This window comes from Podarcis tiliguerta (genome assembly GCF_965153285.1).
Source record: "Podarcis tiliguerta genome assembly, chromosome: Z".
NCBI lineage: Eukaryota > Metazoa > Chordata > Lepidosauria > Squamata > Lacertidae > Podarcis > Podarcis tiliguerta.
In genome coordinates this window covers 49,870,712-49,882,598 of record NC_139553.1, presented here as the reverse complement: position 1 = coordinate 49,882,598, position 11,887 = coordinate 49,870,712, and the positions used below count along the sequence as shown (strand labels likewise).

At 47.4% G+C, this 11,887-nt stretch overlaps 1 protein-coding gene across 5 annotated transcripts; it reads right to left on the bottom strand.

The window, feature by feature from the left end:
• Nucleotides 1–171: 171 nt before the first annotated feature.
• Nucleotides 172–11,350, bottom strand: LOC310669107 (myelin proteolipid protein-like). 5 transcript variants are annotated; one of them, XM_083422690.1, is made up of 9 exons: nt 11,005–11,350; nt 7,869–7,980; nt 4,993–5,079; nt 3,624–3,810; nt 3,088–3,343; nt 1,967–2,135; nt 1,351–1,424; nt 1,156–1,221; nt 172–873 (listed from the first exon to the last, which is right to left on the bottom strand). In XM_083422690.1, exons 2-9 carry the CDS (start codon nt 7,870–7,872, stop codon nt 802–804), a joined length of 915 nt encoding a protein of 304 aa, XP_083278816.1. In that variant the 5' UTR covers nt 7,873–7,980; nt 11,005–11,350; the 3' UTR covers nt 172–801. The 5 variants fall into 5 exon arrangements, with proteins under 5 accessions (XP_083278816.1, XP_083278818.1, XP_083278819.1 ...); XM_083422692.1 differs by lacking the exon at nt 4,993–5,079 and having other exon boundaries at nt 11,005–11,343; XM_083422693.1 differs by lacking the exon at nt 11,005–11,350 and having other exon boundaries at nt 3,187–3,343; nt 7,869–8,413.
• Nucleotides 11,351–11,887: the final 537 nt, after the last annotated feature.

The following is an 11,887-nucleotide window of genomic DNA, read 5'->3' as shown; positions in this document are numbered from 1 at the left end:
GCATTTGACAGATTGTTGGATTGGTACCGTATTGGCCTGAATATAAGCCACGCTTTTAACTTTTTCCGGTCAGAATTTGGGGGAAAAGGGAACTTTTATTTAAGGCAATATGATAGTTTCATCCCATTTCCCCACTGAAACAAAGTGAAGCATTAAAAAACCGACAAGCTCTTCTTGTGAAATTCACCCTTCGTTTTATTTCAATATTATCCTTCGTTATTTATTTTTGATATTATCCTTCGTTATCTCAGCTTTCCGCACGCCGTGTTAAGAACAGTCGGTTTTCACATTATATATATATATATACGTGTATGTTTTTATTAGCCTCTTACAAAAAAATGGTGTCATCCCATTGAATGATTTCCCGCCGTTTGGAGCATAAAACTGCAATTATTTTTTTTCCAAAAAAAGGACTTTCTTTTGGGGATCTTCAAGGGGCTGGAGTGATTTTGCCTCCAAAAAGCAGGACTAACAGGTTGGAGGACCTCCTCTCTCTCGCTCCGACATCGGTTTCCTGCGCCGACGAAATCCCCGGACTGGGAATAATCCCATTTTTGGGTCCGGCTGGGTCGAGTGAGATCATAGAATCATGGTTGCTTTTGAAAAGGTACCCCGGGGTCATCTAGTCCAACCCCGGCAAATGGGGATGAGCTGATTGGCTGGCGGGCAGTTAGAGCAGGAGGTCGGCAGCCGCCTGGTTAGAGCCTCGCGGTTAGAAGACCAGTCCAGGGTGCAAATAATACCGATTGTTATTATTATTATGAAGAGGGAGGGAGTCTCTCAGCCCAGGCGGGTGCCAGGTTAGAATTTTGTTCCCCGGCCCATCAGCCTCAGGACGGCGAAGTTGTAGGTGGCCGCAATGATGAACGTCACCTACGAAGGAAGGGGAACAGAGGCAGAATTGCTAAAACCCATTCCTCCTGGTTCCCCTGATATCTCAGCAGTTTTGGAAACCATCAACCATGGTCTGCTGCCCATTCCTCCTGGTTTCCCTGACAGCTCGGCAGGTCTCCTCCCAGGACCATCGGAAGGAGTCAGCAGCTGAGTCCTGCTGATTTTCCAGGGTTCTGCTGGAGACCTCCATCCCATCCTTTGCCCCACGTGTGGTTCAAACCCTCCACCCATAGATGAAGAGTTGTGGGAAGCTGTCCTTACCAGAGCCACCAAGGTGATTGCCGCTCCCACAAAGGCCGCGATGAACAGGTGGAACGTCATCTGGAACTGTAGGATGAGGAGAAGAGGGAGGACGAGGAGGAAGAGAATGGGTCACCCATTGAAGGAACTCAACGTAGAAACAGAATGGTAGAAAGGAACATGAAAGTTCTCTAGTCTTAACCACTGAGAACTCACCTCGGATGTCTTGCAGATGGAGAGAAGGCTTTGGCCACACACTCTTCCCGGGGAGGCATTCCATGGCAGGACACCTGTGGTGGGACACCAAAACAGAACAGTTGAGAGCTGAAGGGCCACCTCACCCCACCTCCTTGGCCCCTCTTGAAATGTGAAGATGGAGGCCCACCAAGACCCTGAGAACATCCTCCCAGATCCTGAGAACAAGTTGGTGTTCTACAAAGACCCTGAGCCCACCATCAGGGTCCATAGGATTCTCCCTAAAGGCAGGACCTGACCTTTCCCCCCCTTGAAAATCCCTTGGGTTGACTCATGTGACGTTGGAGGACCACCAAGCCTCCCGAGTTCCTTCTCCAAGGTCCTGATGGCAAGACTCCAAGATCCTTCCTGACCTTCATCCCTCTGGAAATTCATTGGGTGAGACTCGTGGGAAGATGGGGCTTCCCCAGGACCTTGAGATTCTCTCAGGTCCTGCTACCAACTTGGTGTTCCAACAAGACTTCAAGAACCTTCTCCATGTCCTATTCCACCAGGACCTTGAGAACCTTCTTCCTGGGAGACCCCTCATGAAATTTTTCCTCCCCAAGGTGGCCCAGGAAACTAGGTTCTTCCTCACCATACATCCGGGCGTCTGTGCAGAGGTTCCCGATGCCAGCAGCCGTCTTGGTGGGGTTGGCGATGGAATTACAGGTGGTCCAGGCCGTGAAGTAGACATAGACAGGGACGGCCGAGCAGGCCAGGACCAGGAGCCAGAGGACGGTCAGGACATAGGTGATGCCCACGAACTGAAAGGAGGGAGAAGAAACGAGAGTCAGTGATTCGCCAGGAGCTTCCGGAGGATGGGGCATGAGACTGGAGACCTTTGGGACCTGAGGAACTCCCAGCCACTTGGACCTTTCCTCCAGATATTCCCCCAAGGGGTGGGCAGGTGATCCATTAAAATCCTATTTTTAGGGGCGGCTTATATTTGGGTCATTCTCAGGTGAAGATGGAGACCTCCTATTCCATCTCCTAAAATGGAAATAGGGACCTCCTATTCTATCCCCTAAAATGAAAACAGAAACCTCTTCCATCCCACAAATATTTATCTGATTAAAACAGGGATCTCCTATTCCATCACCCAAATATTTTATCTAATGAAATAGGGATCTTCTATTCCATCCCACAAGTATTAATCTGATTAAAATACAGACCGCCTATTCTGTCCCATAAAATGAAAACGGCGACCTCTTCTTGCAACCCTCATAAGTCAAATCTGGGACTGGGAAAGCAGGAATACTCAGACGGCCCGGGATTGGGGGGGGGGGGGCTCCATAGGCACAGCAGGTGGTTTTCTGATGGCACCATGTGTCACAAGTGCGAGTCCCTTGGTGCCAGGAGCGTCCTTCCGGGATGGAGGCCCAAACGCAGGAAGGGGTTAAAAGTGCCCTGCTGGATTCCTTAGACGTGGAACTTCCTCTTTTTTGGCCAAGGACCTTGGAACTAGTAAGTAAAGCCATTCCCAATTATTGCACCTAGAATCAAGCGGAGGAAGGTTTCCATTTTGGAAGGATAAAATCCTTTCTTTACAGAAAGGATCAGCCTTGCTGCCTCCTCTTCTGGACAACCAGAGGAAGGAAGGACAAGACTTATGCAATATATCCTGGTCATACTCTCCTTAACGCCCCCCACTGTCAGCAGTCTCATGCCCCGGGTTCGAACGGCAGCAGCGCTGGGTGCGAAAGAGGAGAAGATCACCTTATCAGGATGGCCCAGCCATTTTCCCACACAGTGACACACCAGCTCCCAGGAGCGGCCGGGCCGGTGTCCTCGGGGCCCCCTCCCCTTGTGGCCTACCGTGGCGCCCAGGCCCTTGCCGCAGACGGTGGCCCGGTAGTCGCCGAAGACCTGCCGGACAGCGCCAGTGGTGTAGAAGCCTTCAGCCAGCAGGAGGGCACCAAAGAGGAAGAAGAAGCCAGCCACCCCATAGATGGCGTACTGGAAATCGTGGATCCTGTGGGGGAGAAAAGAGAGGGGGGCCGTCGGTACAGTGGGGGCACCCCGAGGGTCATCCAGTCTGACCCCCCACCAGAGCTAGGAGGGATATACGGTTGAAAAAGGACTGCAGAATATTATTCTGATAGAAGATGGATTGTGTGGTCGCAGTTTAACTTGATGTGGACATGCAGTGAAAAACGGATTGCAGACTATGAATGGGAGAATGTATTGGTAAACGAACAGGGGAACGGACGAGGGAACGAAGGCGAAGAAAAGGAACGTCGGGAGGTGCTTACACATCGACTAGGTACTCGTAATCCTGGTAGTTTTTGGAGAAGTAGGTCTCGATCAGGTGCTCGGTGCCGGTCAGGGCTTCGTGGCCACAACCGCAGAACAGCGCCACCCCCAGGAAGCACAGGGCCGTGGCCACCAGCGAGGCGAAGGGCGCCCCCACCAGGCAGCGGGCACAGCACTCTAACAGACCTGTAAGGGGGCGGGAAGAAGGAAGGAGAGAAGGATAGAAACCTATTGAGGAAGAGTTGCCTAATCCCTATCCCTATCGCTATCATCCAGTCCAGCTAGGCAGGAATCTCAACGTCGAATTACCGGCAGCGCCAGTGCCAGATTTATGTCTAAGCTCAACAAGCTGTAGCTTGGCACCCCCCCTCTCTTGGGGGTCCTCCAAAAAATTCAAAGGGGGGAAAAACCTGGATGTACATTTCCAAAAGAGAAGATAAAAAACAAATAAAACCGACATACAGCAACCGTGTTTTGTATTGTGTAGGCTCCTATGATGTAAGTCATGGGCCCCGCCTGCTCGCCTGCTCCCCTGCTCCTCAAACTATCACTGCTTTGCTCATTTCTATATATAGGGTGCTGACATTCTGCATGGACTGGTTGTCTGGCAACATGTGCAAATGGCTTGAGATACCTATGAGTTCCATCAATTACCATATAGCATTTATTCAACACAAAAAAACAGTAGCAATTTGTTGTTGACAAAGGACAGCTGGACATATAAAGGGCCCTGTTACCTTCAGGAGCTGAGGGCTGCATCAAACCTCAATCCCCTGAAACGCATTCGCCGGACCTTGAAATTCGTAAGGAAAGTCTTTTCGACTTGCTTCGCAGCAGGGTGGATTTGATTTAAAATCAAATCAATTTCAGTCACAATTTAAATCACAATTTAAATCACTAGTCAGTAAGACTTGATTGAAATCCTTTTTTTACAGGAAGGATTCAGCCTTTCTGGCATCCTCTGAATATTGACCACCAGAGGAAGGTTTCCTTTTGGGAATCATAAATTCGTTTTTACACGTCCATCAAAAATGACTGATTTGGTTCTATTATTAGAAATACATAGACCGATAATGATGAAATTCTGGTGAGGTTTAAGAAATTCTATTGGGACCACTTTTCTGCTGCATTTGATTGGAAGGAGAAAAACCATCATAACAATTTAAACCATTTATTTCACTAAAACAATAACATGATAGCATATGTATCCACATTAACTGATGTGGTTAAACGATATTATTATTATTATTATTATTATTATTATTCAGTCCCACCCCTGAAAGGCGGGAATCTCAACGTGGCCTCGCATCGGAGGGCAACCCAGCCCTGCTAGGCAGGCTCTGGGTTTCTCAGGCTTCAGATGGCTACCTGGAGAACCGGCTCGGGGAACTGGATCCGGGTTCGAGTTCTGCGGAGCCGTGGTTGGTTGGGGTTCAGGCCCGCCGCTAACATTATCTACATTGCGAAAAATACAAGGGTCAGCAGGACGGGCAGGCCTCCCTGAGGCTCCTTCCTCTCTAATAATAATAATAATAATAATAATTTGTTATTTATACCCCACCCATCTGGCTGGGTTTCCTGGAATGCTGAGACCCCGCCGCCCCGAGGGTCATTGAATTGGCAGGAATTTCAAAATAGGAGCAGAAATCTGGATTTGACCCCGAGGGTCAATTGGTCCAATGTTCTGCTTTATCTCTGCTGGGAACAAGCAGCTCTGAGATGCCAGAAACAGTGTCAGGTTTGGATTTGAACTCTCAGCTCATCCTCAATTGTCCATTGTCCTTGGGACAATGGAGCCTTGATCTTTCCGTCCCACATTGCCCCCCATCCCACCCCAGGGATGGTGCGGAATGGTTCAGTTAGAGTCCTGGGAAGAGGGCCCCGGGTTCAAATCCCCGAGACCTACCTGGCCGGGTGAAAATAGGGACCTCCCCAATTCTATCCCCCCAATCTTTCGCTGGTGAAAAGACAGACCTCCCGTTCTATCCTCTAAAATGAAAATAGAGAACTATTCCATCCCCTAAAATGGAAATAGAGACATCCTATTCCATCCCCTATAATCAATATATTTTTTAATGATTTACTGGTTTTAAAACTGTATAAGAGAAATAATCAAGAAATGTAAAAGACGAGATAGAATTTTTTTTTAAATCCTACATTTCTGAATGGATACTTGTTTTGTACATTAATTAACGTGACCTTTGATCTTCCCATTATGTTCCCGAATTAGGTTCTTTAACACAACTTTATTTCCTCTCCTTTTATTTCACCTTATATCAAATCTTATTTGATACGGTTCTCCTTTTTACAAACAGCTCAGTCGAAACCTGATATTTTGAACATGTTCTTTTACGCAGACTCTGTATATTTCCCATTCTCTGGTAAATTTTTTGTCTGTCACCTTGCTGATAGTCTTGCTAGTTCAACATCCTCTCTTAATTTATTTAAATTTATTTATTTAGTTAGTTAGCTTATTTGTTTAATTGATTTTGCTAGCCTGATTTGATTGTGATATCCTCTCCCTTTCCACCTTTTACGATTAAAATCTTGGCAGCAACTCTCCATAAAAACTCTCTTAAACTTTTTTTAATTTCTGCCAGGAATTATGGGAAACAAAATTCCTTAAAATGAAAATACGGAACAAGAGGTCTCTATTTTCATTTTAGGGGATTCTCACCAGATAAATATTCGGGGGATAGAATTGGGGGTCTTTATTTTCATCCCGCCAGGAAGGTTTTGAGGATTCGAACCAGAGCCCTCTTCCCGGGACTCTAACTGGACCATTCGTCGCCTCTTCATCTCAGGGGTGGGATGGATGGAGGGGATGTGGGACGAAGCAGAGCACAGAGATAAAAAGGCTCCTATTGTCCCGAAGACAATGGACAATGAGGGATGGGCTGTGAGTTTGAAACAATGCTCTCCTTCATGCTGCCTCCCAGAGAGTGGTCCCGGCTGGTACAGAAAACACCAGAACTGAAAGGGATCCTGGCGGTCATCCAGTCTGACCCGGGAATCTCAGGGCAGTTTTGTGAAAATAAACGTGGGGGCCCATTAATGGACAGCTTTATTTCACAGGAGCATTGTTTTTTACTCTGTATATATGGCACAGATTGCCGTATTTTTTGCTCTATAAGACTCACTTCTTCATTCCTAAAAAGTAGGGGGAAATGTGTGTGCGTCTTACGGAGCGAATGCAGGCTGCGCAGCTATCCCAGAAGCCAGAACAGCAAGAGGGATTGCTGCTTTTGCTGCACAGCGATCCCTCTTGCTGTTCTGGCTTCTGAGATTCAGAATATTTTTTTCGCTTGCTTTCCTCCTCCAAAAACTAGGTGCGTCTGGTGGTCTGGTGCGTCTTATAGAGCGAAAAATACGGTAGTCATATGGCACAGATGGGAAGGCCTGGGATAAAACCAGGAAAATTGGAAATAAAAACCAGTTTGATAGTTTTAATATTCCACACTCTTTTTTCCCTTCAGTTTTTCAGGGGGGAAGTGGCTTTGGGGAGAAAAGGGGAAAAAATGGGTTCCCCCCAATTTTCCGGTCCCTTTAACTGCTTAGCCAATCTCCTGGGTCCTATTCCCTCTGGCTGGCTACAGCTCCAACTCTCTGGCTGTGTAGCAGTTGGTGTCCTGGGTTCGAACCCCTCCCTTCTCAGCCGAGAGACCTACCTGGCCAGGTCGCTGTGAAAGGGAGGTGAAGAGCTGGAGGGATCTAGCCCACCTACCCAATATTTCTCTTGTGAGAATACAGACCTCCTATTCTACCCCTTAAAATGAACTTTTATTTTCTATACCCCAAATATTCCCCTTATTCTATCCCCCTTATTCTATCCCCCAAATATTTATCTGGTGAAAACGGGGGGGGGGGGGGGGTCCTTTTCTACCATCCCTCCAGCATTTTTCTTGTGAAAATGCGGACCTATTATTCTATCCCCTAAAATGAAAATAGAGACCCCCAATTCTGTCCCCCAAATATTTCTCCAGTGAAAATACAGACCTCCTCTTCTATCCCCTAAAATGAAGATACAGACCCCCTTCTTCCAGTCCCTCAATATGTCTCTGGTGAAAATAGGGAGGTCCTCTTTCCCACCCCAGAAACACATCACTTTTCAGAGGTCTCAGGACAAGTGGGACAGTCCGGGGTGAGATCAGAACCCGGGACGGCTTCCCAAATCCCTGAGATCCGCCATGGCCAAATTAATGGGTGATGGAGATACTGATAAATTTCCCCCTGGTCCAACTCACCCATCGCCTTGGGGTTCAGGTGGAGTGCAACTGGTCTCTTCTTCAGCTAGGACAACCCGGTCTTCTTCTCCTCCTCCTCACTTCGCTGGATTTCTCTCTGCCCCCTCAGATCCTCCAAAGAAAAAGGGATCTGTTGTGTAGAGCCATGCCCCTTAAAGGAGAAGCCGGCCCTGTCTCCTCCTGCTCCTTCTCCTCCCTGTTAACTCTGAGATGGACAAGATCTGCTTGATGGAAAGTCCTAAGATCTGTGGGAGCTTCCAGCTTTGGTGGAAAGTTCTGAGCTCAGGCTAGAGGACCCGTGGCTCACATTCTCTGTGGACCACCAACTTTTGCTAGCAGGGCAAAGGAGAAGGATCTCAGGGTCTTGGTAGACCCCTCCCCCCATCTTCACCTGAGTCCAACCCAAAGGATTTCAAAAGGAACAAAGGTCAGGTTTTGCCTTTATGGAGAATTAAGTGGACCAATAGAAGAATGGTGGACCTCAGGGTCTTGGTGGACCACCAGGTGGCCACGAGGATATGGGAGAAGGTTCTCAGGGGCTTGGTGGAGCTCCGTCTTCACATGAGTACAACTCAATGGATTTTAAGAGGGACAAAGGCCAGGATCACATGGATTCTAAGGGTGGACTCAGGGTCTCGGTGGACCACCAACTTGCTAGCAGGGCAAAGAGGAAGGTTCTCAGGGTCTTGGTGGTCCTCCATCTTCACCTGAGTCCAACCCAATGGGTTTCAAGAGGGACTAAGGTCAGGTTCTGCCTTTATGGAGAATCAAGTGGAGCAACAGAAGGGTGGTTGACATCTGGGTCTGGGTCTTGGTGGACTGCCAGCCTCACATCAATCTCACCAATTGAATTTCAAGAAGGAGGAAGGTCAGGGTCTGCACTGAGGTAGCAGGTAGGATCTAAGATAGGGGACACCTGGTTTTCTAGAAAAACAGTGAAGAATCTGCCCTGCTCACCACAATTTCATTGTGATCGGTCGATGTCTTCCTAAGAGCAGAAGTAAATAAGTTACTATTCCAGAAATGAATTTCCCAGATTGGTCCATAGGAAGGTGATGCCAGCATGGCCGAGTCTTTGCGTAATGAAAAAAAGGATTTGTCAATAGGAAGGTGATTGGAAACTGGGATGGCTTCTTTAAATCAGAGACTTCTCCAGGAAATATGGATACCTGAAGGGATCTCGCCTATCTCAGAGGAAAATAGGGCTTCTATCCGGGCCAATAAGGTATATTCTTCTATTGGAGAACCGCCTTGACCAAAGGAGTCATGGGCTTTGAAGACACTTGAACTCGGGACGTGAGGGAGAAACGGGTGAAGAGGAAGGAACCTTCACTGGGAAACTCCATTGTGGAAGGAGGTGCGGATCCAGAATTGGCCTCCACAGTCCCTTACGGAATCACCATTAAAGGGAGGAGGAGGAGGAGGAGGAGGAGGAGAAGATTCTATTCTTCTATATCCTATCCTTCCACCCTCCCCAGTTTGGCCCAGTTCCCCCAGCAGGTGCCGCGAGGGATGCCTTTGGCCCTCTATGGCCTCCTTCAGGATTCGGGGGCCGCCTGGCAGGGCCAGCGCGGAGAGGAGCTGGCTGGCGGAGCTGCCCAGGGGGAAAAACAAGACCCTCTTTGTCTATTCCCAACAATGGAGAATGGAGAACATCCGAACAATGAGGACCATAGATCCTCCAGCAGGAGGGCAGAGAGGTCTTTGTCCCTCGGCAAAGAAGGAGAGGCATTGTGGGGAGAAGGAAGGGACCCCTGAGGGTAATCCAGACCAACCCCACTTCCAATGCTGCAAGGCGAAGGTTCCTTCCCCCTCAGCCTCACTGGCATCCCCTATTTTAGAATGTATTCTTTTTACGTGTTTTATTATGTATTTTTTATTTTTTATATATTTCATTTTAATTTTTTGTGTATTTTATCATGCATTTGTTTGATTACATGTTTGAGAATGTATTATCATTTTTACGTCTTTTATTGACTGACACCAGGATCAGGAATCTCAGCACATAAGCATGGAGCTGGAAGGGTCATCCAGACCAACTCCCCTTCCGACACTGATTTCTCCCCCCTTTTACACACAAAGGTTCAGCCTTGCTGGTATCCCCTTCATCTTGACAAACCTGGAAGACATAAACTGATAATGATGAAATGAGGGTGAGCAAGACAGGTTTGATTTAAACCCCATTGATTTAAATCCCCCTCTTTTTTGCAGAAGGATGCAGCCTTGCAATAATAATAATCATTAGAATTTATATACCCGGAGGTCTCAGGGCAGCTCACAAATCAATGCTTCATTTGTGACCTTCTCATCAGCTGAATTTTAAATGAATTTCATATTTTTGTTGGGGGGGAAATCAAAAGCAAGAATGCGGGGTTGTATGCAGTCTGGACCTGTTGGGACCCCCAAGGGTCATCCAGTCTGACCCCTGCAAGGCATTTATTTTTTAAAAAATATATTTTATAGATAGAATTGGGTGTGGCCATCTTTCAGCAGGAGTTCTATGATTCTCAAGCAGAAATACTAAAAATTAAAAAATAGGTTGTTACATGCCAACCCTTAAAAAATAAAATTAAAAAATGTTAAAATATATATTTAAAAAAATTAAGAAATTATGAGCATATGAGGTTTAGCATCTTTAAAAAAACTTACTTTAAACATAGTGCATTGTGAATACAGGAATAAAATGGGGTTTGCGTCTGCTACCCTAATGCTTTACTGGGAGTGGGGGGACACTATTTTGTTGCAGAAAATGACAACAGATTTTAAATGTAAACAACCTAAATTTTTCTCCTAGGGGAAAAACACTATTTTGTTTAAAAGAGCGCTTTTGCCCTCGTCAAACATGGCGCCGCCGCCTTCACTCCCCCCTTTTCGCAATCACTTCCGTCCTCTTTTCCTTTCGTTGCCCACGCGCTTTAATAGACCTCCGACTGCCCTCGTCGAAGATGGCCGGGCCGGCTTCGCCCATCCGCTACTACGACTCCTTTTGCCCTCACTTCCTCCCTCGCCTGCCAGAGTCTTTTTAACAGAGATGATAGGAGGTGACACGGGCGACCATGAGCATGTGCAGAAGGACTTTGGGGTAAGTGGCTGAAGGGGCTTCCCCTGGGCAGGGGAAGCCCCTTCAGCCACTTACCCCAAAGTCCTTCTGCACCCCGCCCTTCTTCCCTCCAAAGGTCCTCCTTTTGGGGGAAGGAGCCTCCATGGCCCAGCGCAGTCGACCTTGGGACCGGCGCTCTGCACGCGCCATAGGCTTCCCTGGAGGCTTCAGCTGGAAGACTGGATCGTATCAACGAGTTGCAGGGATCCCATGGGTCAGTCATGCTTAGGATAGCATTTTATCCTCTTGTCAATTGTGCCGTTTTCAATGGAAGAAGAAGAAGAGGAAGAAGATTTTTTTTCTGGGGGGACGCATACCCCCAAACATTTTGCGAATCTCAGTTTGGCCTCATGGAGTGGCAGTACAGTATTTCAATAGGAGTAGGAAAAGGAGAGTAGCCCTAAATGTTTTTTTTTTTAAGAAAGAAAGGAAAAAAGCACAAATAATAGTTCAACCCGCTGCACCGCACTATCCACGGACCGTCTGCCACTGATATTTATCGGCTTCTAGGATAAATGTCTCGCCTGCCCCTCGGGGTTCTTTCCAACTCTCCCATTCTATCCTCTCCTTCCTTGAGCTGGAAATTTGCTCATTTTCGAAAATCGAAAATTTGCGATTTTCGATGATGATGAAGATGATGTTGATGTTAATACTACTACTACTAATAATAACTGATAACAATAACCTCTCCCATTTTGTCCTCTCCTTCCTTGGAGATTTGCGAGGAGAGCTTCGAGGGTCATCATCATCATCATCATTTTCTTTCTTTCTTTCTTTCTTTCTTTCTTTCTTTCTTTCTTTCTTTCTACCCCGCCTATCTGGGGTATCTCGAACTCTACTTCGGGGACTTCAGGGCGACCTCCCTGGCGCACCCAACCCTGCCGAGAGGCCACCACGACCACCAAGTCCTGCCTGCCTT